Below are 22,724 nucleotides of genomic sequence, written 5' to 3'. Positions count from 1 at the left end.
TTGGGGTTCACTGTACTCCAGCATGATGTGCTGTTATGTGCAGGTGTCACCAGCAGACGCTAGAAATGCCATGGACAAACACAGGTGAGCATATCTTCAAGGACTCCTGCATGAAGAAACTGCTAGAGGTGAGCCCCAAACCAGGGAGATTGGAAATTCATGGTCATGTCTTTAGCTGGGCCCTCAACACCATTCACTAGCTTTGTGATCATGGGTGAGAGTTATTCAACCTTTTTGCTTCTTTGTATTTGGAAAATAGGGGTAATAATAGCACTTAATGACTAGGGTCTTTGTGATAACTAAATTTATTACAAAATTCTGAGAACAGAGCCTGAAGCATAAAAAGTAGTACAGAAGTGTTATCTGTAATTGGAACCTTTTCCATTGTCCTCAAACCTTAAAACCCCCTCACTGCTCTTAATATCCATTCACAGATTTATGTTAAAAATACTTATTGAGCATCTATTAAATGCCTAGCGCTGAGTGGGCTAACCATATGGCCACGAAAAGACTTGGTTCTTATCCTGTGCACCTTATCCTTCTGTGGTAGGAAAAAAGTTACCCCCAGAAGTTAATGGCCTTGTTTTCCTGTTGCCCAATCTCCCAGCAGCTGCAGGGTGGCTCCACAGGCCACCCCATGCTCTAGTGGGAGGGGTGACGTTGGAGCTCCTTCCATGACCAGTCTTTGTGCTCATCCTGGGATCCAGCATGTTGGGTTCTCAGGCATCAGCCCCTCTCAGCCCAGAATCCCCAACCTGTGTCCCTCCACTGGCAGCTTCTCAGTATAAAACAAGTACAAAAATCAAAACACTCAACTTTATTGCATGTAAAATCTCCTGTGCTTAGTGGGAGGGACTTAGTATGTAAAAGTACTTAATAAATGACTGTTGAACAAGAAAATGCATGGAACTAACTTAAAAAGTAACCTAAGACCTTTCTTACAGATGCCTACATTCTCCACTATGTTTATAATTAACACCATGACTTTCACCTCTGTTGTAAATGTGAAAATTCTGGATTTTGAAAGCAGAAGAAAATCCAATGCTATTTATGATGAAAGACAAGCCCAAGAGTTTTTATCATGATGCATGATGGTCATGATAAATGAAGAATATGGTATGAGAAAAAAGCAGGGGGGGTAGGAGTTAAAGGCATATGTCAGTCACAAAAGGAAGAAAAGAAGGTATTACAAAGTAATTCTTTAAGGACGTTAATCTTATAAAAGCCACTGTTGCACGGGTAGCCTGGGGGTAAATCTGGAAAGGACTGCAGATGTTCTAGAGCTATCAGTGCATGGGGAAACTGCACCACTCAGTGTTGCATCACTCTTTGCACCTTAAGCCACATGTGAGGGACACAGCTCTAAGGAAAGGAGGGAGAGAGGATCACAGCCCTCCTAATACAGTTTATTGCTAAACAGGAGTAAAGAATTATGTTTGATGGTTTAATAAAGAATCCACACTTAAAATTGGGGAACAGGGCCTGCAGATGGCTCAAGCAGGAACAAGATGAACAACATGAGCAAGACCTGGGGTTCAAGGGGGCAATGTGACAGGGAAGGAAAGAAAGAAGGGAGTGAGGGAGAGAGGGAGGGAGGGAGACGTCCAGGAGCACCAGATGGGATCCTAAATAACACTGAGAAATGGTTGTATCTTAAACGCATGATGCAAACTCCAGGTTTTAAGGAATCACCATAAAATACCTTCCAAAAATGAATAATGCTGCATATGTTGATGTATCTGTGTATAAAGTGAGGTAATATTTTTGTACATATAGAAGAAACATAAAAAATTATTTCTACCTTCTGGTGCTTTTAAGCTTGCAACTCTGAGACTGTTTCCTTCAGGAACTTAAACACCACAGACAAATTAACCAAATAACTTGACAATAAGTGCTTCAGAAATAATAAGGGTGCACTGGGGGGCACCATGATGTCATACTTTTAATAATATATTATTTGGCATGAACATTTTTAATAAGTTAAAAACATCCTCAGCACCTATCCACTTCTTTTTAGCATTACTGATTCAATTACAGGACAATCCAAGGCATGGCTGGTTTCGCCATACTGTAAGATTAATTTCTAGATTACAAGAATGGAAAGTAACCATTTAATCCTTAAACTCACTCTTTAAGAAAGGTACAAATATTTCTTCCATGCTCAACCACTAGCTACCAGGTACTCTTTTCCTGCTGGCTAAAAGGTGTAATCAAAATAGGGTTTCCTACCTGTTGTATCAATGTTTCAATTTTTAGGCTCAACAGGTGACATCAAGGGAGATTAGGCCCCAGTTGGACCAACGTTTGGCAACGCTGGCCACTGCATCACATGTGTGGCCAGAAATTAGGAGCACATGTTAGGGAGAAGACAGACACATCGATGTAATATTCCAGAGCGCTCCTCAAATCTGGCATTCCCCCTCCCCACACATTCCTCTCTAGGGTACAATGCTCCCCAGGCCTCTTGCAGCCGAGTTCTTTTCCAACATTAAAGAAGCCCTATGTGGCATCTGTAGTGATGACTTTCAAACTTTTTTTTTGTGCCAGGGATTGAACCCAGGGGCAATTAACCACTGAGCCACCTCCCCAGCCCTTCTTACTTTTTTTATTTTGAGGCAGGGTCTCACTAAGTTGCTTAGGGCTTCACTAAGTTGCCGAGGCTGACTTTGAACTTGGCTATTCTCCTTGCCTCAGCCTCCCAAGCCACTGGGATTACAGGCATGTAAGACATGGCACCTGGCTTGTAGGAGTGATTTTCAGATGCTTGCAATGCACTGATGACAAAGAACTTTCCTCTGAATAGGTGCTGAAAATTAAGTTCCAAATTCTAAAAAGTGAACTTGATCATCATCCATTCTTATTATACACAGTCTAATCAATCACAATTGTTTTGGGGGTCAGCTTCCATATTCTCAACATTATACTGATTGCATTAGCTATGTTTACATTTTAAAAATTGTTTTTATTATTCACCTTTCACCCCTATATTTTCAAAGTGGGGCACCTAATGTCACCTCCTTCAGTTATTTATCAAGTAGGGGCTTCTGTTTTTTCTAAGATGTTCTCAGAAACTCACATTTGTTGGTAATGTTTGGTTTGTAACGTGCTTCCAACACTAACAGTTACGACTGTTTTCTGTCTTCCTTTTAAAAAATGTATTCATAAGTGATGTCATGGTATCATCAATAAAGACAAATTTTCTTTCTTCATTGGTTTCCCTTAGAACTTTTCCTGGTATAACTGCAGGCTTGTTAGAAATGTGAGGCACTGATTAATTGACATCACAGAAGCAGACTTTCAAAAACATATAAAATGTAACACCACAAGATCTCAGTTCCCTTTGCTCTTAGGCAGTCACCGAGAATAACAAGTATTATGAATCCCTGATTTGTTGCTCTTCTCATGCAAAATGAAATGCCATTAAAAGATTCACAGCTGACTGAAGGTTTCAGCAGAGAGGGTTCTAAGTGATGCGCTTCAACAGATAAATATTTATATCTCCGCGTGATAGTGTGAACCTGGGCTCTGGCTTTTGGAAATTGCTGTTATTATCACGTTTCACTCATTTTTTTTTTTTTTTTTAGAGGCTTGAAGTGACAATTTAATATAGCATCAAATTAATACTTCAATGTAAAGTCTTGTTTCACTTAATGTTTCTGAAAGGTTAAATTATCTGTAATCTTTATTGGGCCTCTGGCTAGGTTTATGGGCCACCCCAACAACAGAGAGAAAGGGAGGATGAGTGAGATGAAGAGAAGAAGAAAGAGGAAGAAAGAGACAGAGACAGAAAGAGAGAGAAAGAAGGAAGGACATCAAGCCAATTTGAAAGTATGGATTGCTTTGTTTTAGAATGACCAAAGAAATGAATAATCCAGGCCAAACAAATAAATAATCCAAACTCCCTGAATTCCTGTTTTGGTATGGTTCAAGATAATAGACTACAAGTATCAGTTAATAAAATTTATTCTGGATTTGAATACTTTTGAAGTCAAAGAAGAACAAAAGAATGACTTTGTTTAAGCAAATACAAGCACAAAACTCTTCAGAAAAACCAGTCTTAAAAGGAACAAACATTCTTCTGTAGTGCTTATAACAGTTCTTAGTAGCAAGATAGTAAGAATACGTGCAAATGCAAACACTGCTCTTAATTCCATTTGTTCCATGCTACAATAAAGATCTATAAATAGCATCAAGAATGAAATAACTTTGTAAAACACACCACAAAGCACTTTATCATAGGCACAGATGGGATTTACTATAACTGAGAAGCAGAATGGCTGCTTGAGCATCCCAACCAGCGGGGAATGCCTCTGACAGGAAGCTTAGCTGCCATCAAAGACCAGAGGGTTCCAGACCTGTCTCCTCACCCCTCAAACATTCCAGAGTTTGAGGACTTGGATGTGGGAGCAGGTATGCCCAGGAGTAGGTGGGGAGTTCAGGACCCAAGACAGTATGGGTGGGGTGCAGGGGAGGCAGCCAGCCAGGAAGTGCGGGATGGAACCCATCACGGAAAACCTCAGTGAGGAGGGTGAAGGGGGCTGGTTGTGTCCTGAAGAGACACAAGCCCCCTGTCTGGGGAAATAGCTTCCCTAAGTCAGGTTCTGAGGCCTTCCAAGGCCTTCCAGAGATAAGGATAAGCAATGAGCTCAGCAACACTATCAAACCAAGGGGAGGCGCGTGTGGTCACAGGGAGAAGTGATGCTCAGATCTCTTCAGGGATGCCTTGCCACTCAGCTGTGGACGGCCCACAGGTGAAGCTGTCTGCCAAGGCCTGATGGCACAGTGTGTTTTGGTCCAGCATAGAGCCTCTGGGGGACACACTGCACAGTGCCCACCAGCTTGGCTGAGGCTTGGTCAGGACATCACGGCAGTGCGACTTCTCCTTCTGCCCAATCTTATTTCTTTCTTTTGCCCCATACAGGCATTAATCCATGATCCATATGCTGACCCCAAAGTTTGGGTATGCATATGGTTTGGCAGGTCATAGTGTGAGGGTCAGCAGGCATGAGACCCAACAAATTTAGAACACAGGAGATGCAGAGGTTAGGACCATCAGAAATAGGTTAACAGTTATGCACAAAATATTTTAGAGGTTGAAATTTCAGGGCTGGGGATATAGCTCAGAGATAGAAGACTTGCCTTCTATGTGTGGGGCCTGTGTTCAATCCCTAGCATGGGTTAAAAAAAAGAAAGAATGCAGTTTCAGAGACAAGCATATTAAACAAAACAAAACAAACAATCGAACGAACAAAAAACCCAGTAAGGAACTGGCAGATTTTGAAAATTTTTCTAGGAAAGCTTTTGGGATGAGGAAGACAACTGTTGAAATAAAAAATCTTTGGGAAGGTGAGACCATAGATTAGAGCAACTTAAGAAATGGATGCTATAGCAGAGAAACTTGCCTGGAAGTGAATAGGATGGAAAATAGTAAAAACTAAAATTAAAGACTGCAGAGCCATGGTAAGAATATTAAATATATGGTCTTGGAGAGAATGAAGGAGAAAATAGAGGATGGAGATTGAGGTTTAAAGAGAAAAGAACTAGGAAATTTCTAGAAACTGGAGAAAAACTGCTGTAGGGAAAGCTTGCTGGGGAGTGTCCTGGGCAGCCCTGTAGACACTGGGGGACCATGTGGCTGAGGATTCCAAGACCAGAGGACTACACATGTTCTGAGAGCAAAAGAAACCCCAAGAAGGCAAATACCTTCCTGAGGTTTCTAAGAGAACAGCAAGAAAAGTGTTACAGTTTTTTTTGGCAGTGGAGGGTCTGGTGGGAGTTCAGGCCTCACTGTGCTGTGGTACTTAGAGGATGCAGAATTGTACTTTTCAAATTCCAACTGGCCACTCCTCCAGAGAGTGAATGAGAAGACAAAGCCCAGGGCAGCAGCAGTGCACATCTATATCTTAGGTATTTGGGAGACCAAAGCGGGAGGATTGCGTGAGTCCAGGAGTTTGAGGCCAGCCTGGGCAACATAGCAAGTTATCTGTCTCTAAAACAAAACACAAAAACAAAAACAAACAAGAAAGTCAAAGGGCAGACTTAGGAGAGAGCTCAGAATATTCTCTTCCAAAACACAGGTACTGACCTGCCCCGGGGCACTGAGTCAGAACCTGCATTTCCACAAGATTCTCAGGTCCGTCACAGTGAAAGTTCGAGAAGCACTAATGTAACTTACTACCTTTTCTCTTTCAGGACCACCTGTTTTGTTCTTTTGCTACTAGTGTCTCAGTTTTACTCTACTTATGCCTTGTCCTTCAAATAACACAAATGCCACCATCCCTCAGGGGAGGGTAAACAAAGGTACTCTAAGGAGGGCCCGAAAAGTCAAGTGTTCACACTGAATTCCTTTACTGAAAGTTAAGGCACTAACATAAGGGCGGATTTGAACTCACTTTTTCAATTTCATCAATTTATTGATTCAGTCACATTTTGAAATAAAAAACAAATGAAAACCCTATATTTCTTTTTTTAGAGGTTTTTAAAATTTGTTCTTTTTAGTTATATATGTCAGAATGTATTTTGACATCTCATACATAGAGTATAACTTCACACTCTTGTGTTAACCCTATATTTCAAAAGCTTAAAATATTTTTAATGCTATTTTTGTAAGTTCTTCCTTGATCACCTACTTTGTAAATTTCCAAAAGCTATACTGTAAGTCCTATAAAACTTCTAAAATTTTACTGACAATATCTCTGAATTTTATACTAGATCTTAACTAAAAGGACAGGACATCGTTATCTTTTAATTTTAATTTAAGCTGAAGCTATATGATAGCTCAAGGAGTTCAGGTCAGTGGAAATAAAATCAGTTAACTGAGGAGAAATAAGATTCCTGACTATTTTTTCCTTTTTGAATGTTCTTCTGATGTTGTTTAGTAATTAGTTGATAATCATCATTTATAAGATCTGAGTTTGTTGTAGTCTAGCAGAAATTTGAAGAAAAGGATATTTATACCAAAATATTATTTTCCTAACTAAAAGAAAGAAAATCAAATGAAAGAGATTTCATAATAATATAAATTTTCCAGTGGTCTGAGAGATGATGCTGTCCATTCTTAAAACAAAGTGGAATCAGGTAGGATTTGGGCAGCAAATAAAGAATAGGGCAAGGCCCTGAAACTTGAAGGGGGGGAGTCCTAACTTCTTATAGTTCAAATCTTCAAATAGTTCAAATAAACCTATATCAGTGCAGGACTCTGCCAGAAACCAGGCCCTCTAGTGGATTGAAAGAGTTAATGACTGACATTGGGATCATTTCAACATTGGGATAATACAAGAATGACATTTAATTATCTTATTCAATCACTTATACGACACTTCTTATATAATAGACACTGTTATGAGAATAAGCATGAATTCGCCTCAGAAGCACAATACCCACAAAGGAGTACTATTATCCAAATTTTTAGACCAAGAACAGATGCCAAGAGGTTAGGTAACTTGCCCACAGACATGTCATTGGTTAGGGGCAAAACTGGGATGTGTTGGTTCCAGATCTCTACTCTGTCCTACCTGCCACACTACACTGCTGGTAAGGATGGTTTGTCAGAAAAGTAATCCCAGAAAGAATTTAGTTGAATAACAAGTAATCTCTCCAGAGGTTGGTTTTGTGGTGGTTTTAACCCTCCAGAATATAGTTGCAACTGTGAATGTTATTTTATTAAAACAAAAAACAACAAAGGAAAAGAAAAGATGAGGAATTGGCTCTGGAGCGAACAAAGCTGTCAGAAAGGCCATCTGATTTGTTCCACAGGAGAGGCCCTCTCCAGAGCCTGTCTCCTCCATGGCTATACTACTGGAACAGACTTAATTACTTGGTGGGGAGTGTCCTGGGCAGCCCTCTAGACACTGGGGGGAACACATGGCTGAGGATGCTGAGACCTGAGAAGCACAGCTAGTTATAAAGTGAAAGTAACAAAAAGCAAAAAGAAACAGAAGAATTGACAGTTACTATTGAAGCAGAAGGCAAAAGCAGTTTAGACTTTAAGAAAGAATAAAGGCCTAAGAGTTACACCTCAAGTGTCTCTGAGCATCTCAGAACAGAATGAGAGAATGACAAAGCTTGAGAGGGCCTCCCAGGATTCCAGGTGGGAGGCCTGTGTTTGGGCCTGTGGAATCACATAGGGACCTGCAGACTGAGCTCCCCACCATGTAACAGTTACCAAAACCTTGTCTGGAAGTGGTCTGGAGAAGGGCAGTTGAAGAACATTCCATGGAAGCCAGTATGGTGGAGGGCCAGGTGGTCAGTGAGCATTGTACCCGCTCCAACCCTGCAGAACTGTGTACACTAAATAGAAATTACATGTCAGTGCAGTTTTAGCAGCCCAGACTGGTGATTGTTTTTCAAAAAGTTCTATAACATTCTTGTATGTTTCACAGCTTGTGGAAATGATGCTGTTCATAGGGTTGGATGTCCTGTGTCTTCTCTGGGGAACTCCCTGGTGACAACCCTGTTGGATTTTCTATCAAAAACACTTTTATGTCTCCTTAGCAACAGAGCGAACATATCTTCAGTGCAACCAACTCAGGTTGCCCTTTCTACAGGCTGCTAGGAAGTTTGGGTCAAATTAGTGGCCCTCAGAGTAGCAGGTGTGCTACTAAAATATGCTAAGATTCATGATAAATTTTTAGCCTCTTCTAGGCTCCAATTTGTGCCTTCATGCTATTTTCCCTTTTCTCCCCCATTTATTCTACTTTATATTTCAAACTCTCTTAAGGCTACCTTACATCCTTTCTGGAGTAAATACCTGAATAAACAGGTGAAGGAATGAAATATAGATGGGGAAATTGAGTTCAGAGATTGTCAACACGACAGGTTCATAACAAGCTAGGGTCCGTGTCTCCTGATTTCAGCACAGTATCCTTTAAGTAAATTGTATTAACAATAATGATTCTCAATCATCATGACCCTTTCAGTAATATTTAAAATATTCTATTTCTATGAAGGAAAAAAAATGGATACTGGCTAAATGAGACTTTCCTGAATTAAAAAAAAAAATAGCCAAAATAATAATTTTGTAGCAGTGGTACAAAAAGAAATCTTTAGCACTTTAAAGCTCCTGCAGTATACCAACAGACTGATCCCAATATGTTCTGTGACACTGGGGGTATGTCCAATCTGTAACGTTAGGTCATAGTAAATACCCGAGAGAAAACATTTCAAATCATGATTTCTGTAAAGTCAAAAGATTGTGAACTCAAAGTTGTCAAAAAGAAGTGGCTACCTAAATTGTGTGTTACATTTTATTAGAATGGAGTCACAGCCATTTGTCAGAATAATACGTTCTCATGAGTGTTGTGAGCCAACTGAAAGGAAGTCTAAAAAGAATGTATGAATGCAACATCAAATTCAGGAGCAGGGAACCTGAATATAAAAAATAAACAGGTGAAGAGTTAAAAGCTACAACCTGCAATTTAATTCATTCATAAGCCAGTGCCTTGGTGTCTTCACTCTTGAAGGTACTCTCTGAGCACTTGAAATTTCCTTTATAATGGGCTATAGCATGAGCCTGGTAGAACAAATTTCAAAGGCAATAAATGCTATAAAAGACTGGTAAGATAGTAAATGAATTTAGAGACTGACTAATGCTTTTAAGAAAACAAACCAGAGGCAGTACCAAGTTTCCAGAAAAAGAAGGTTGCTCAAAGATTATTATGGATTTCAGTGCAAGCAAAATGCAATTGATCATATTTGCAAAGTCTGGAAGAATAGCACTGCCAAGAAATAATCAGTAATATTTAAGTATGAAGCATGACCAAAAGTAACACTGTTAAACAGACACAAATACAAATGAGGGCTGCCTTCAAAGTAGACAAGACGCTGACACCTAAAAAATGTGATGGTTTAAACTCTTTGAGCATCCTCCTAATACAGTCAGGGCTTGCAACACTTTATTTTGAATATTCTCTGTGAAAGTCCATCTTTACCAGAGAATTTGGACTCTGCTATGGACTGAATATTTGTATCTTCCCCAATTCATTATGTTGAAACCCTAATCACCTTTGAGAAGTTATTAGGTCACAAAGATGAAGTCCTTGTGATGGAATTAGTGCCCTTATTGGAGGAGGCAGCAGAGAGCTTTTGCTTTCTCTTCCTCCTCCCATGTGAGGCTACCATGAGAAGGCAGCCATCTACAGACCAGAAAGAGGGCCTCACCAGAACCTGACCATGCAGGCACCCTCATCGGGATTTTCCAGCCTCCAGAACTGGGAAGTAAATTTTTTCTGTTTAAGTCACATAGTTTATGGTGTTTTGTTATTTCAGACAAAGCAGATTAAGACTCTAAAAGCAACTGTGTGTGTATGTGTGTGTATTTCAAATACCAGCTCGAAGGATGAGTCCTGCAATGTAGCAGCAATAGTCATACTTGTGCCAAAGACTACAATTTCTCAAGATTGTTATTAGTTACTGTTATATGATAGACAATATCTTGATGATAACGGCCATATGCTCAGCTCCTACCGTGTGACAGATACTGTGCTAAGTACTTGGTATACACTGCCCATTTACTTTTCAGGACTCTGTAGTTAGGTGTTAGAGAGAGAGAGAGAGAGAGAGAGAGAGAGAGAGAGAGACTGCTGCGAGAGAGAGAGAGAGAGAGAGAGAGAGAGAGAGAGAGAGAGAGAGACTGCTGCTCCCAAGGGTAGTTTCAATTCCCCAAGGGCAATTACAAAGGGATAATGTGTAGGAATGAAAAGGGGCAGGAAGTAGACCAATACACCTGCAATTGGAGTAATTTCTCCTCAGTAGTATGGGGTATGGTGTGTCTTTCTAGAATTAGGACAGGAAGGACCAGTGGGAGCAGGAAGAGGCTTGGGGGTGTAGGTGGATTAAAAACCCTGAAGTCGACACCTAACTCCTGGCACAAGCAAAATCTTCTGGAAAGCTATCAAATCTTAAGCAGAATGATTTGAAAATCAGAGTGGTAATCATTGAAACTACCATACAGGAGGATATTTAGGAAAAGTATTATATAAATAATGACCTCTACAACATAAGCAGTCTTAAATCTGAACTGTCAGGAATCGGGCCACATTACTTTTAGAACAATGGGCAACAGGAGATTTTTATGTCAAATGTGTTCTCATCAATTCCCAACAACATATTTAGACCTTTGGCCTTGATGACACGTAGGTTAACTAACCTCAGAGATTCAAATACAGATAAAGAAAAATTACCTGGTGGTATTTCTTCAGGATGTTGTGCATTTCGGCCACGTCTTCACTGGTAATGGTCTTGATGACATATCTTTTGTCGTAGGAAGTGTGGAAACGAGCCCCACTGCGTGCCTGGGAGTCGTTAGGAAGGGGTGCGCTTCTGGTCAAGGAGTTCTTCCCGGTTAGGGTAAGGAGGAGGAGGGAAAAGAATTGGTTAAAGGTGTGGATTTCTGATCCCCAAATAATTTGTTGTCATAGCAACATCTGTGTTAGGAAAAAGTCGATTAGTTGGCTGATGCTATTTTATATTCATTGTAACTCAAACTGCAAGTCTTTCAAATGAAATGAAAATAGACAGGGCAAGTACTATGATTCTAATATTCTTAAAGCAGGCTAATATCTAGAATTAGGATCACAATTACCTTATTCACTATGCTGCACTTTTAAGAATTGGACATGAGCTCAAATTTTCTTCTGGATAAGATTAGGTTCCAGTTATGAAAGGAAATTTTACAGTCACCAAGCATTCCCTTATATGACAAGTATGTGCCAGCATTTTGCACAGGACACTTCTCCCCATTCTGGTAAGATCCATATGCAATGGTTACTGTCATTATTACCATCACTTGGTAGGTGAGGAGATGGGATGAGAGAGGTTTAGTAACAGGGTAAAGGTCACACAGCTAGGAAGGGAAGAGCTAGAATTTCAGCTGTGTATGGCTGGCTCACAGTTCAAGTTCTCAACTAGTAAACTATGCTACCTATAAAGGAGAAAGGAACTTCTTATTTTATAAGAGCGTCTCAGAAGACTCCAGATGGGTCCATCCTCCACCCCTCTTCTACTGTTTCTGAGCACTACAGATCTCTGGAGAGTGGATAGGGAAGTCCTCTAAGTAGGACTCTTCTGGCATTATTTCATTCTGGGGTCTCTTCTGTGCTCTTGACACTAGCTAGGAACGTCTATCTCTTCGCTCATATGCAACTTCCATTTGTGTCTCTCTTCGGTAGAGCCTCCCCACCTTTCTTCATCCTTCTGACACTGGTCATTACATTGGTGGGAGTAGCAAACTCTCTGGCACCTGAGGAAATCTGTCCTTCATTGCTGCTAACTGTACTCTTGTGCCCTGCCTCACTTGACTATGTGTGGGATTCAAAGGCAAAGATACTTTCCCCATTTCAACTTCCTCTCTAAAAGTGGGCAAAGGCCAGCAAACCCAACATTGTCTAGTTCAGGGAATACCAACACCTTTGGAAAGGAAGGTGGGATCTGTGCCCCATGGACTTCGATGAAAGAGTTTCTTTCTATCTAGTATATTCAAGATTCCTTATCCTTTCCTTCCTTTCTTGATGAAATTCAGCAGAGCTGACCTATCCGAAGGAGAATCAAATTGCAGTGGCCCAGAAGTTCATGGAGGCCCTAGGCTTGAAGAGGGTATTCTCAGTTCTCATGAGCTCATTCTCAATTCCTGGGACACATCCTGGTACTCCTGCAGTGGGCTGTTACTCTCTGAGACAGTACACCTCAGATCTGAGTGTAGGCAGGTGCACCTGCCGAACTGCAGAAATGAGAATGTCAATTAAATAAGTCTGCTTTCCTAAGCTCATTAGAAAACTTGAGATGAAAAAAAAAAACAATGTAACTCCCAATGACTTTAACCAGCAGGATTTGGCAGTGTTAAATTATTCTTGAGACAACTAAAATTCATTAGATTGAGAATCAGGATGAAAATGACTACTCACAGGCATTATTTTTGTTCTTAAAATTTTTCTCTTTATATTTCCTACTTAAAGTAACAAGGAAGAAAATCAAAGTGAATATCCTCTTTTGGAGATTTAAGTACTACTTCCCCCAAACCTCCCCAATCACTGCTCTTTGTTAATTATCTTACTTTTTCATCCCAAACATCAATTTGCAAAGGGGTATTTGTTGCAAATACAATGAGAACTTTAGGAATTGTAAGACTGCAAATTACTTTCAGGCATAAAAAAAAAGCAGGAACAATAAACTTTCATGAAAGCCAAGTGGAACAGACCATAAACTTTGTAAAACTGACAATTCGGGCAAAATAACTTTTTGGGGGTTGGGGAATAGTAAGGGAAAACTGTATTTAGCCCAGATGGAATTACAGCAGCACCTGTCTCACAGTTCATCTTTTTGTACATCTTGGATGAGAAAGTAAAACGTTCTCTCACAGGCCAATGGGGGAGAATAAAATGGACAGTTATGTCACTAGCGCTTTTCAATAAAGTTCAATGAGCAACCAAATCATCTGGGACCATGCTAAAATGCAGATCCTGATCCCAGAGGCTGGGGTGGGCCATTTTAAGAAGTTGACAATACTGATGCTGCTGGTGTGAGGACCACATGTGAGGCTCGAGGGTCTACTGACTGCCGTGATAGTGTCTCATCTGGCACATAGGGAGTCCAGTGTAATGTAGTCAGTGTGTTATAATGACATACTTATCGGCATTAATGCCTTTCCCATTATATTCTCTCCAACTCTGGTTTTGTTAAAATGAGGAACTTCATAAGTTCATGGCAGTCACTGTATTAATTAAATAAATATTTAATAACATTGACTATGGATAAGGCAATATATGGATTTATAAAGGCCAAAGATGCATAATCAAATACCTTAAGAACTTCTTAGCTCAGATGCTGACTCCTCCCAAATTATTTGCCTTCAGTTTCAAAGATGGTGTTACAATCAATTATTGCAGAATTTGCATTAGGCTACTGGCCATGTCTCAATTCTAATCCTGATTCTTTTTTTTAATTTTTTTTTCTTATTGTAAACAAATGGGATACATGTTGTTTCTCTGTTTGTACATGGCGTAAAGGCATACCATTTGTGTAATCATAAATTTACATAGGGTAATGTTTAATTCATTCTGTTATTTTTTCCCTTCCCCCCGACCCCTCTTTTCCCTCTACACAGTACTTCCTTCCACCATTCTTGCCCCCCTCCCTAACCCTAACTCTAACCCTAACACTAACCCCTCCCACCCCCCATTATGTGTCATCATCCACTTATTAGCGATATCATTCGTCCATTGGTTTTTTTGAGATTGGCTTATCTCACTTAGCATGATATTCTCCAGTTTCATACATTTGCCTGCAAATGCCATAATTTTATCATTCTTTATGGCTGAATAATATTCAATTGTATATATATACCACAGTTTCTTTATCCATTCATCAATTGAAGGACATCTAGGTTGGTTCCACAATCTGGCTATTGTGAACTGAGCAGCTATGAACATTGATGTGGCTGTATCTCTGTAATATGCTGATTTTAAGTCCTTTGGGTATAGGCCAAGGAGTGGGATAGCTGGATCAAGGGGTCTAATCCTGATTCTGTCTCAACTCCTTTTTCTCTTTCTTTCTTCTGCTTCTTCTTCTTTTTTTTTTTTTTTTGTAATCCCTTCAGAAGTCTCAACTCACAATATCTACTTTCAATATGTGGAAAAAAATCCCAAAACATTTTAAGGCTCCTGGCTTTTAAGTAATCAGCGAAATTTTGTCAAAATTTAAAATGTAACCTTCATGCCACTATAAACATAAAAATACATCAAATTTAGTAAAAGTATTATCTAATAGACAAGAAGAATATTAGAAGAGATAATGCAATTTTACACAAAATGCCTGATCCTTGGAATGACTCTAAAGGTCTGGAAAAATCCAGCTCATTATTTCATATTTATTCACAACATTACTATGAGGAAGGAGAAGCCAGGTGCATTTTTCCACTTGACGATAAAAATCTGGTTTACAGTGTTAAGTACAATGCCTGAGATTCCTGCCTAAGGCTCCCTCTGAGGTAACAAAACAGGCAACTGGCAAAGAAAAAACCAAACTTTTGACATTATGAAAGATCATAGCCATGGACTTTTTGTAGCCTTTGAAATAAGGTAAAGTTATGTTTTAAAGGTAGTATACTGTAATGGTCAGGGACATAGACCATGCTCTGCAATTCATTCTGTTGACCATTAATCAGTGCTTGCTTATGTCCTTTAGCCTCTTTGAGCCTCAATTTCTGCTCTGTAAAGTAACAGAAAATAATATGCCCAGGGGAGAGAGGGGGCTAAATTGGAACTCACATCAGATCTTCAATAACTCTAAAAATGTATTTACTTTAAGACACAGCTCATTGCTCTCCCAGAGGGTATGGGCCTAGAAGGTGACTCAGTATGTTACCCAGGGAGAATCCAGTCAGAAGACAGGACACCATCATCTTAGGACATTTGGGCCAAGAGTACAGACAAGATGACACTAGTTCTTAGAGCTGCATGAAAATACTTCCTTGGCTCCAGACGCATTCAGGACAACTTGAGCAAGAAGGAGCCTGTGAGCAAGGGAAGGAGGTCTGTGTGTTTACAGTGGTTCTAGCACTGCCTCTCAACAGTCTGCTATCTAGCACACACTGAATATGAAACTCCTCAGAGTGCTCTGTTCTGTCCCAAGGAACAATGTCCCAATGTCATAGCATTATACAGGATGCTTGGATAAGGTGGAAGAGCAAGAAGGGAAGGCTGGAGGGAAATAGCCTGGAGGTGACCTTTCAGTGCCCCCAAGGGGTCTCTCCATGTGTAAATAAATCTCATAACCAAAGAGCATTAGAATTGGAAGCACCTGAGAGATAATTCTAAACCACTTACTTTAGATAAGAAAACAGAGACCCAGAGAATACAAATGACTCGATCATTTTAGTTCTTTTACTGTGTCAACTGGGATGATGCATGTGGAGGATCCAGGTTCTCGTCTGCTGGGCTTCACGATAGGAGAGTTGATGCTGGTTTTTCCAAGGTGACAAACACCTTCTAATACCAACTTAAAGTCTGAGTCAGTTGGCAAAAAAACAAACCTGTCCTTATGTTTTCAATTTTGCCAAGTAAAGTGTGTAGAAGATACCACTGATAACAGCTAATGTAGTCCAGAGTTCTTAACTTACACTTTTATTAACCTATGTGTCAAGCTATCATTATTCTAGGGCTGTTAGAATATTACTTGACTGTAACTGAAGAGGGCAGAAGTAGGAGCTGTCTTCTCTCTAGGCAAAAGCTAGATAGATGTGTTTGTGGAAAAAGGCTTTGGGACAGGAAATCTGTGCTGCTGAGCCCTGGGCTTGGAGTCAGACAATTCATGCAGCGTGAAGACAGGGCTGAAGGGTGCCTAGCACTCAGTACTTCTTACAAGTCCTATAAATTGTGGAGATAACGTCAGCCCTAAGAATTCTTCACATTTCTGACTATGTGGCACATTTCATCATGTCTGTTTTAATTAGTGCACATGGTCTAAGAAACGGTAAAGATTTTCATTCCCCTTCTACCACTGGCTTCTATCTTTAGAACTATGTCCCACACTCTGCCTTTCTTTGCTCAGAACGGTATGGTTACCTTGGCCAAGTGTGGCAAGGACTTAAGAAGTCTTTTACACTGGGAATGCTGAATTCCAGGTTACTTCCCACCATACTAAGCTGGGAAGCAAACAAAAAAGCACAAGGGAAAAGAAGTTAAAATGAAATCAGCAAGCTAGGATGAGATCTACATGCAAGAAGGTCCAACGGAAGGCAACATGAACAAAATTCTATCTCATCTTAATCTCTGGATTTAAAAGACCAAGTCTCAGATTCAGATCTGATCCAATCAAGGTCTAAACAGTGCCATTTGGTTATCTTAAAGATAATTCCCATTTCCAAAGTAAAATATTCACTTTCAGGAAACTTTACCCTCGTTTGCCTGTCTTTATGAGACAGTTGCCAGATGAAATTAATTACCCCTATAATCTACTCAGAGTCTGGAAAGATCTACTCTCATTAAAAACTGAATTCCTTGTCATGGACAAAGCTCAGAAAAGTATATGTTCTGTAATAGAGTGACATTACTTGAACTAAAAATTTGGGATTCTGGATCTATCAGTTCAAAAGTGATAGGAAAAAAAAAAGAAAGAAAAGAATGTGCTTATGAAAAAAAGTGATAGCAGGTTATTATTAACAACTTATCTTTCAGAAAGGGAACTGAAAACATTCTACAAAGAAGATTCAAGCTGAAACTTTTCGGTCTACAAGGTCTTCCTTCCACCCTTGGCCTCGCTGCTTAACATCCTTTCAAACCAACAGGGAAAGAGTGGTGACAGTGATGTGGGGCTGGGGGAGGGGTGAGTAGAGGGTGATGGGATAGAGGTCACCGTCCCACAGCGATGAGCTCAAGTCAGGGGCTCCAGGCCCCTCACCAACCTCCTTCCCTCTACCCCTTATTCTCACTTGATTATCTGCAAAGTAAGACAGCCGGTTTCTAAGTTTCCTACTTGCTCTTCTAATCATTCAGCATTAGTTACTTCTGTCAGCTCACAGACATTTAGAAATGGACAATGATTTACTATTAGCTCAGGGGACCGAAATACTGATGATAAATGTAAACAAACTGCAAAAAATTGTTCTGTTCATCAGCTATTCCTTTCCTTCTATGTATTTGCTTGTTTCATATTATAAACTATATAATATGACCACTCAGTCCATTCCTTAAATTCACTCGTTCTGAGTGGAAATAATGCAATCATGATCCGCCCTAAGACAAAGGCAGCCAGAATCAATATTGGTGGGAAAAGTCTCTTACTGAATATAAACTAAATTCGAACTCCAAGCATTCTTCTTCCTTAATAGCTTTACTGAGAGAGAGTTCACATACCATACCATTCACCCATCTACAGTATGAGTCAATCATCCTCAGTACATTCACAAAGTCATATAACCATTGCCACAATCATTTTTAGAACACTTCATCCCTCCCCAAAGAAACCCATGCTCATTTGCAGTCACTCCCATTCTCTCCCTCATTCCCCAACCTAGAAACCACTAGTTAATTTACTTTCTGCATGTGTGAGGCCCTGGGTTCATTCCTCAGTACTTCAAAAAAAAAAAAAAAAATTACCTTCTCTCTCTATAGATTTGCCTGTCTGGATATTTCATACCAAAGTAGTCAGTACACAGGCATATGTGATTGGCCCTGACATTCTTCTTGCAAGGCCCCTAAACACTCATCCCCCATGAGGTGACCTGCTGTGTAGCTACGGATCCCAGCTGTCTCTGGGTGAGCAAGGTGGCCCTGTGGGTGCTCTCAGTCCAGACCTTCCATGTGATTGCAGTGGACACATTACAGCCAGTAAATGCCACTCTGAAGGATTCTCCTAGGCTTGCTGGGGAGCTGGTTGGGGAGATGAGGACAAAGTGAACGGTTAGACATAGTTCAAGTTCTAGAGTAGAGCTACTAGATGCAGGACAGGAGAGAATATGACCACTCAGTTCATCTTGGTCTGACTATCCTGCAACTTGGCATGTAAATTTCTGGCCTCATGACATCCTACTTCAAACCTTGACAGCTATGTTTGAAGCTCTGGTGCCATGCCAGCCCTCAACAGGAAATAAAGGAAGATAATGAGACATGAAGCTCCCTCTTCAATGGCCTTCTTACATTTATAATTGGCAATTCATTGTCCTGAAGAAAAGGATAAATGATGCTGTCCACCCCCCCCCCCCAGCCCAACAGTCTGCATGGAAGATGTTTATTTCCATAGTGGGAGGTCCAGGATTAGTGGAGTCTCAGGGTGGAGGAAATATAAAGGTCAATTTAATTAGCTCATTCCTATGGCCGCTCTTTTATACCTCTCATAAAAAATGTCCTGATTTAGTGACTGCTACATTCCCCTGTACTTTTCTTTTTTTTTAGTACTAAGCATTCTGCACAATTAATTTTCTCGAACTAATCATAGTCTTGCATACATAGATATATTTTTTCCATTTTGATAGAGTTTGTACATTTGACTAAAAATTACATGTGAAAAGTTCTTATTGTTAGTCAAAGGAAAGGCCACTTAAAATCAATTCTGCCAGCTCAAGTGTGTAAAGCCACCATTGTAGCAAGAACATATGTCAACATTGAATACAAGAACTTAAGTGACAGTTATGAACTCACGTGACTTAATAATAGATTTGGAGCTCTGATAGCTTAGCTGAGCGGGACTTAGCATTGTGTTCTTCTCCCTCATTTCCCAGATGAGGAAACCGAGACCCACAAAGGCTAGGTCAATGGTTTATGGTCACAAAATCAGTCACTGAAGACCCAAGACTCCACTGGGTCTCTAACTCCTAGGAAATGTTCTTCCCCTTAACCCAGGCTACCTGTTTCATGAACTTGAAACCTGGAAACCAGTCACTGTCCTGCTGACAACTTGGGATTACGATTACATGCTTCAAATCACACAGCCCAGGAGATGGGAATGACTGCCCAGAGAAGCCTGCCTTCTGGTTTTACGTTTGACATCTCTGAGTGAGCACGGATGGTCTTCTGACCTCGTCAGAGAGTTTAAGACCAACATATGAACTTGAACATCATCATCAAGGATTTATTAAATGCACACTGTGTTCAAAGCCCTGTGTTAAGCTCTTGGGGGAAATTCAAAGAAAGCCTGAGCTGTGATCCCAGGTGTAGAATGGCTTTCGTTATAGAGGGGAGCAAGACACAGAGCAATCTAATGCTTATCAATAATGAAACAACTTACCAGAAAATAAAAACATAAAAATGAAAGGTAATGACCAACAGAGAAAGCAGCAGAGTTGCAGGAACTTCATAGAGTACCATGAGATCACCTTTTGCAATTTCAGACTGCTACTTAATCGTGGAGATTAAAATAAGAGAGACATGTCCCCAAGGCTCATGAAAAACAAGTATGTATTTACTTGATAGAAGAACCCAGTGAAAAGGATGGCTGACTGTCAGGTCTTGGGTGCATATCAAGAGATGCGATCCCAAGCAGGTTCAGGGCAGGAAATAAAGGCAGACAGGAAGCCCAGCCTCAAAAGTGGGGGCAGGCTGTGGTGGGGCTAGTAATTTGTTCAGCTTGCAAAGAGGAGGAGAAAAAGCACCAGAAAAATCTAATGAGGCTGACAGGTGGTGAGGGTGCTCCTTTGGGTCTCAGTTCAGCAGCATCCTTGCTCAGGGCACAGTTGCCTTCCAGGGCTCACTGGGAGGCACAGAGTAGTTAACCTAAGAGGACAAATGTGAACCATGAGCAAACCCAATGACAACCAATGACAAAGGAATAAAACAGCATAGATAGTGCAAGGAGCAAGCACATACAGATGGTGAGCATGCAGGTATGACTTGCAAGAGACAGGACCACCAGGGAATCCCGCAACCATGTCAGTGCTCATCCTTCCCACAGCAGGGCCTCTGCTCCTCACCCGGTCCTGACCACCAGCCTCATGTGGGTATCTCACATCTCCTCCAAAGCCAAGGAGTCAAAAACTCAACACCCTCCTCCTACCCCACCCTCAACCTTCCTTCCCTCTGTGATCTGCATTAATGCTCACTCAGCTGCTTGGGCTCCCCTCTCCTCAATGGCTCCTGTCCTATGTCCCCAAGAGCCAGCAGCTCCCATCCCCAACCTGGCAGTTTACCCATCTTGTGAAGCTGCTGTCTGCTTTAGGGTGTCAGTGACAAGTGCCCTGGCCTCACACCTCCTCTTCACTCACTGCAATGTCCCATAGCCTCCTAATAACTTCATCTCTCTTTCATGCAGTCTATATGTAACCAGTCAGTTATCTTTAGAAAGTACAGACCTCATGATCTAACTCCTCTGTGCCAAATTCACAGGGCTGTCAGCAGGCTGCAAAACAGGGTAGAGGTCTTCAGTCCTGTTTCCATCTGTCTCTGGCTAGTTTCCCACCTTTATCTTCAATTCCACCCCCATCCAGTGCTTCACCTGTATGAGCTCTTATGCCTCTCATTATGACCCCTTACCCCTTCTCCCTTTCTTCCACAAATCTCTCGAGGGTCTGCCTCTGTGCTAACTACAGTGCAGGCAGCCAGTACTAACATCCCCCTCCCTGTCTTCAGGCAGTTTAAAGTCAATTTGGGAAAGCTACATTTGAAGAACATTTTCATTTGATAGACTTAATATTCCAGAGATATGGGCAGATTTCCCCCTCCAAAGATTAGTATTCATTGAAGGTCTTAACGCTTTAGAATCTGAAACTTGAAACAAGGATCATCAAAAGTTTAAAATGTTAACTTTTAAAATTAATCATTTTAAAATTAGAATTCTTGGTTACAAAAACAAAGAAAAGGCATCAAACGTGAATAATGAGGGATTCTAATTCAGGAGGCGCAGTAGGGGAAAAGTAAACCTGATATTATCTAACACAATGAACAAGAGGGCTCAGTTTCAATTATGTGGTGTATTTAGGTTTAATAGCTGGCTCTGACCTGCAGAACTTTTTGGTTTGCGGTGGGCAGCCCTCTCTGCATCTCAGAAATTAACTGAAGCCTCCATCTGATTTCCTAGGACTGTTACAAGAGGCCCTGATACCCTGCATGGCTAAAAGAGGGGCATAGATTTTCTTTAAGAATATTAAAAATAAAAATGTCTGGGTTTTTACAAATCTCTTCAGCAGCTAATATAGAATCCAAAGTGACGGTTTCACTTTTCTGAATTCCCTGGAATGCCTAGCACAGAGTCTGGCACAAAGTAGGTACAAATAAACACACACTGAGTTGATAATTGTGCATGAAATCATGACTGAAGGGACCAGGTCTTAAGGTGGCAGTGGCATGGCAGAAATAAAACTGCAGTAATGGTAACATCTGGAAGTGGCCAAAGCAGCATTCATCTTGAAAGAAGGGCCAGGTGGAGTCACAGTGGCCAAACGGTAACGAGACGAACATAATTCAAATCTGAGCATATTACAAACCAATCATGTAACTTTAAAAAGGACTTAATGTTTTGGAGAGAGTTCTGAATTTGGCACTGGGTACCCGCACGCAGAAATTTACGTATGTATGGTAGATGGTACTGTTACCAATGAAGAATATTCTAGAATTGTTGCTTGAATTTGTCTTTAATAGCAAGGAAAAAAAAAGTTTTTGTTTTAAAAGACAAGAAATTAAAATAGAGGAAAGACACAAATGTTTACTGAAATAGCAGGAAAGCTTTTCAGTTCCTTTTAAGAAGTTTAAGATCACAGATAGAGGTCAATTTGGTAGGCTAATTACTATGTCTACTTTTATCAGAGAGGCCTCCATCAATCAATACTGACATTTTTCAGGTGCAGCAAAAAGGCATTCACACAAACACGTCCAGCCCATTTATCCTTTTGATTTAATGGAAAAGTCTGAATACAAATTGAATCAGATGATGAAGCTCTTTATTGCCACATTGATTTTAAGTTGCTTGTCCAAAATTCAAATGCTTCAGAAAATAAACACAACCAGGCAATTGTTAATCACCGTTAGCAAACCAGTACCTCCGAAAGATGATGTAAGCCCACCTTACGGTCCCAACTTTTCAAATTATCCTACAAAGGACTATCCCAAACAATTCACAGATGGGGCTCAGAAAAAAATTTCATCTTTATTTTTTTGGTGGTGCTAGTGAACAAACCCAGGGCCTTGGGCATGCTAAGCACATGCCCTACTCCTGAACTATACGCCTAGCCCACATTGCATCTTTTAAATACACAGGGCTCTGTTGCCAGAACTCAGAAGCAGTAGAAGTGACCAGTGAGAGGC

The 22,724-nt window shown here is 40.6% G+C and overlaps 1 protein-coding gene across 2 annotated transcripts in view; it reads right to left on the bottom strand.

Annotated features, from left to right (window-relative positions):
* Pip4k2a (phosphatidylinositol-5-phosphate 4-kinase type 2 alpha) overlaps positions 1-22,724 on the bottom strand; it is a 157,929-nt gene that overhangs the window by 33,240 nt on the left and 101,965 nt on the right. For both annotated transcript variants that reach the window (XM_047520478.1, XM_047520477.1), the window contains exon 4: positions 11,181-11,333. In XM_047520478.1, the coding sequence (XP_047376434.1) occupies positions 11,181-11,333 (153 nt within the window). The remainder of the gene's footprint in view (positions 1-11,180; positions 11,334-22,724) is intronic.

This window comes from Sciurus carolinensis, chromosome 12 (genome assembly GCF_902686445.1).
Source record: "Sciurus carolinensis chromosome 12, mSciCar1.2, whole genome shotgun sequence".
Taxonomy (NCBI): domain Eukaryota; kingdom Metazoa; phylum Chordata; class Mammalia; order Rodentia; family Sciuridae; genus Sciurus; species Sciurus carolinensis.
This window is presented reverse-complemented; position numbering and strand designations above follow the sequence as displayed.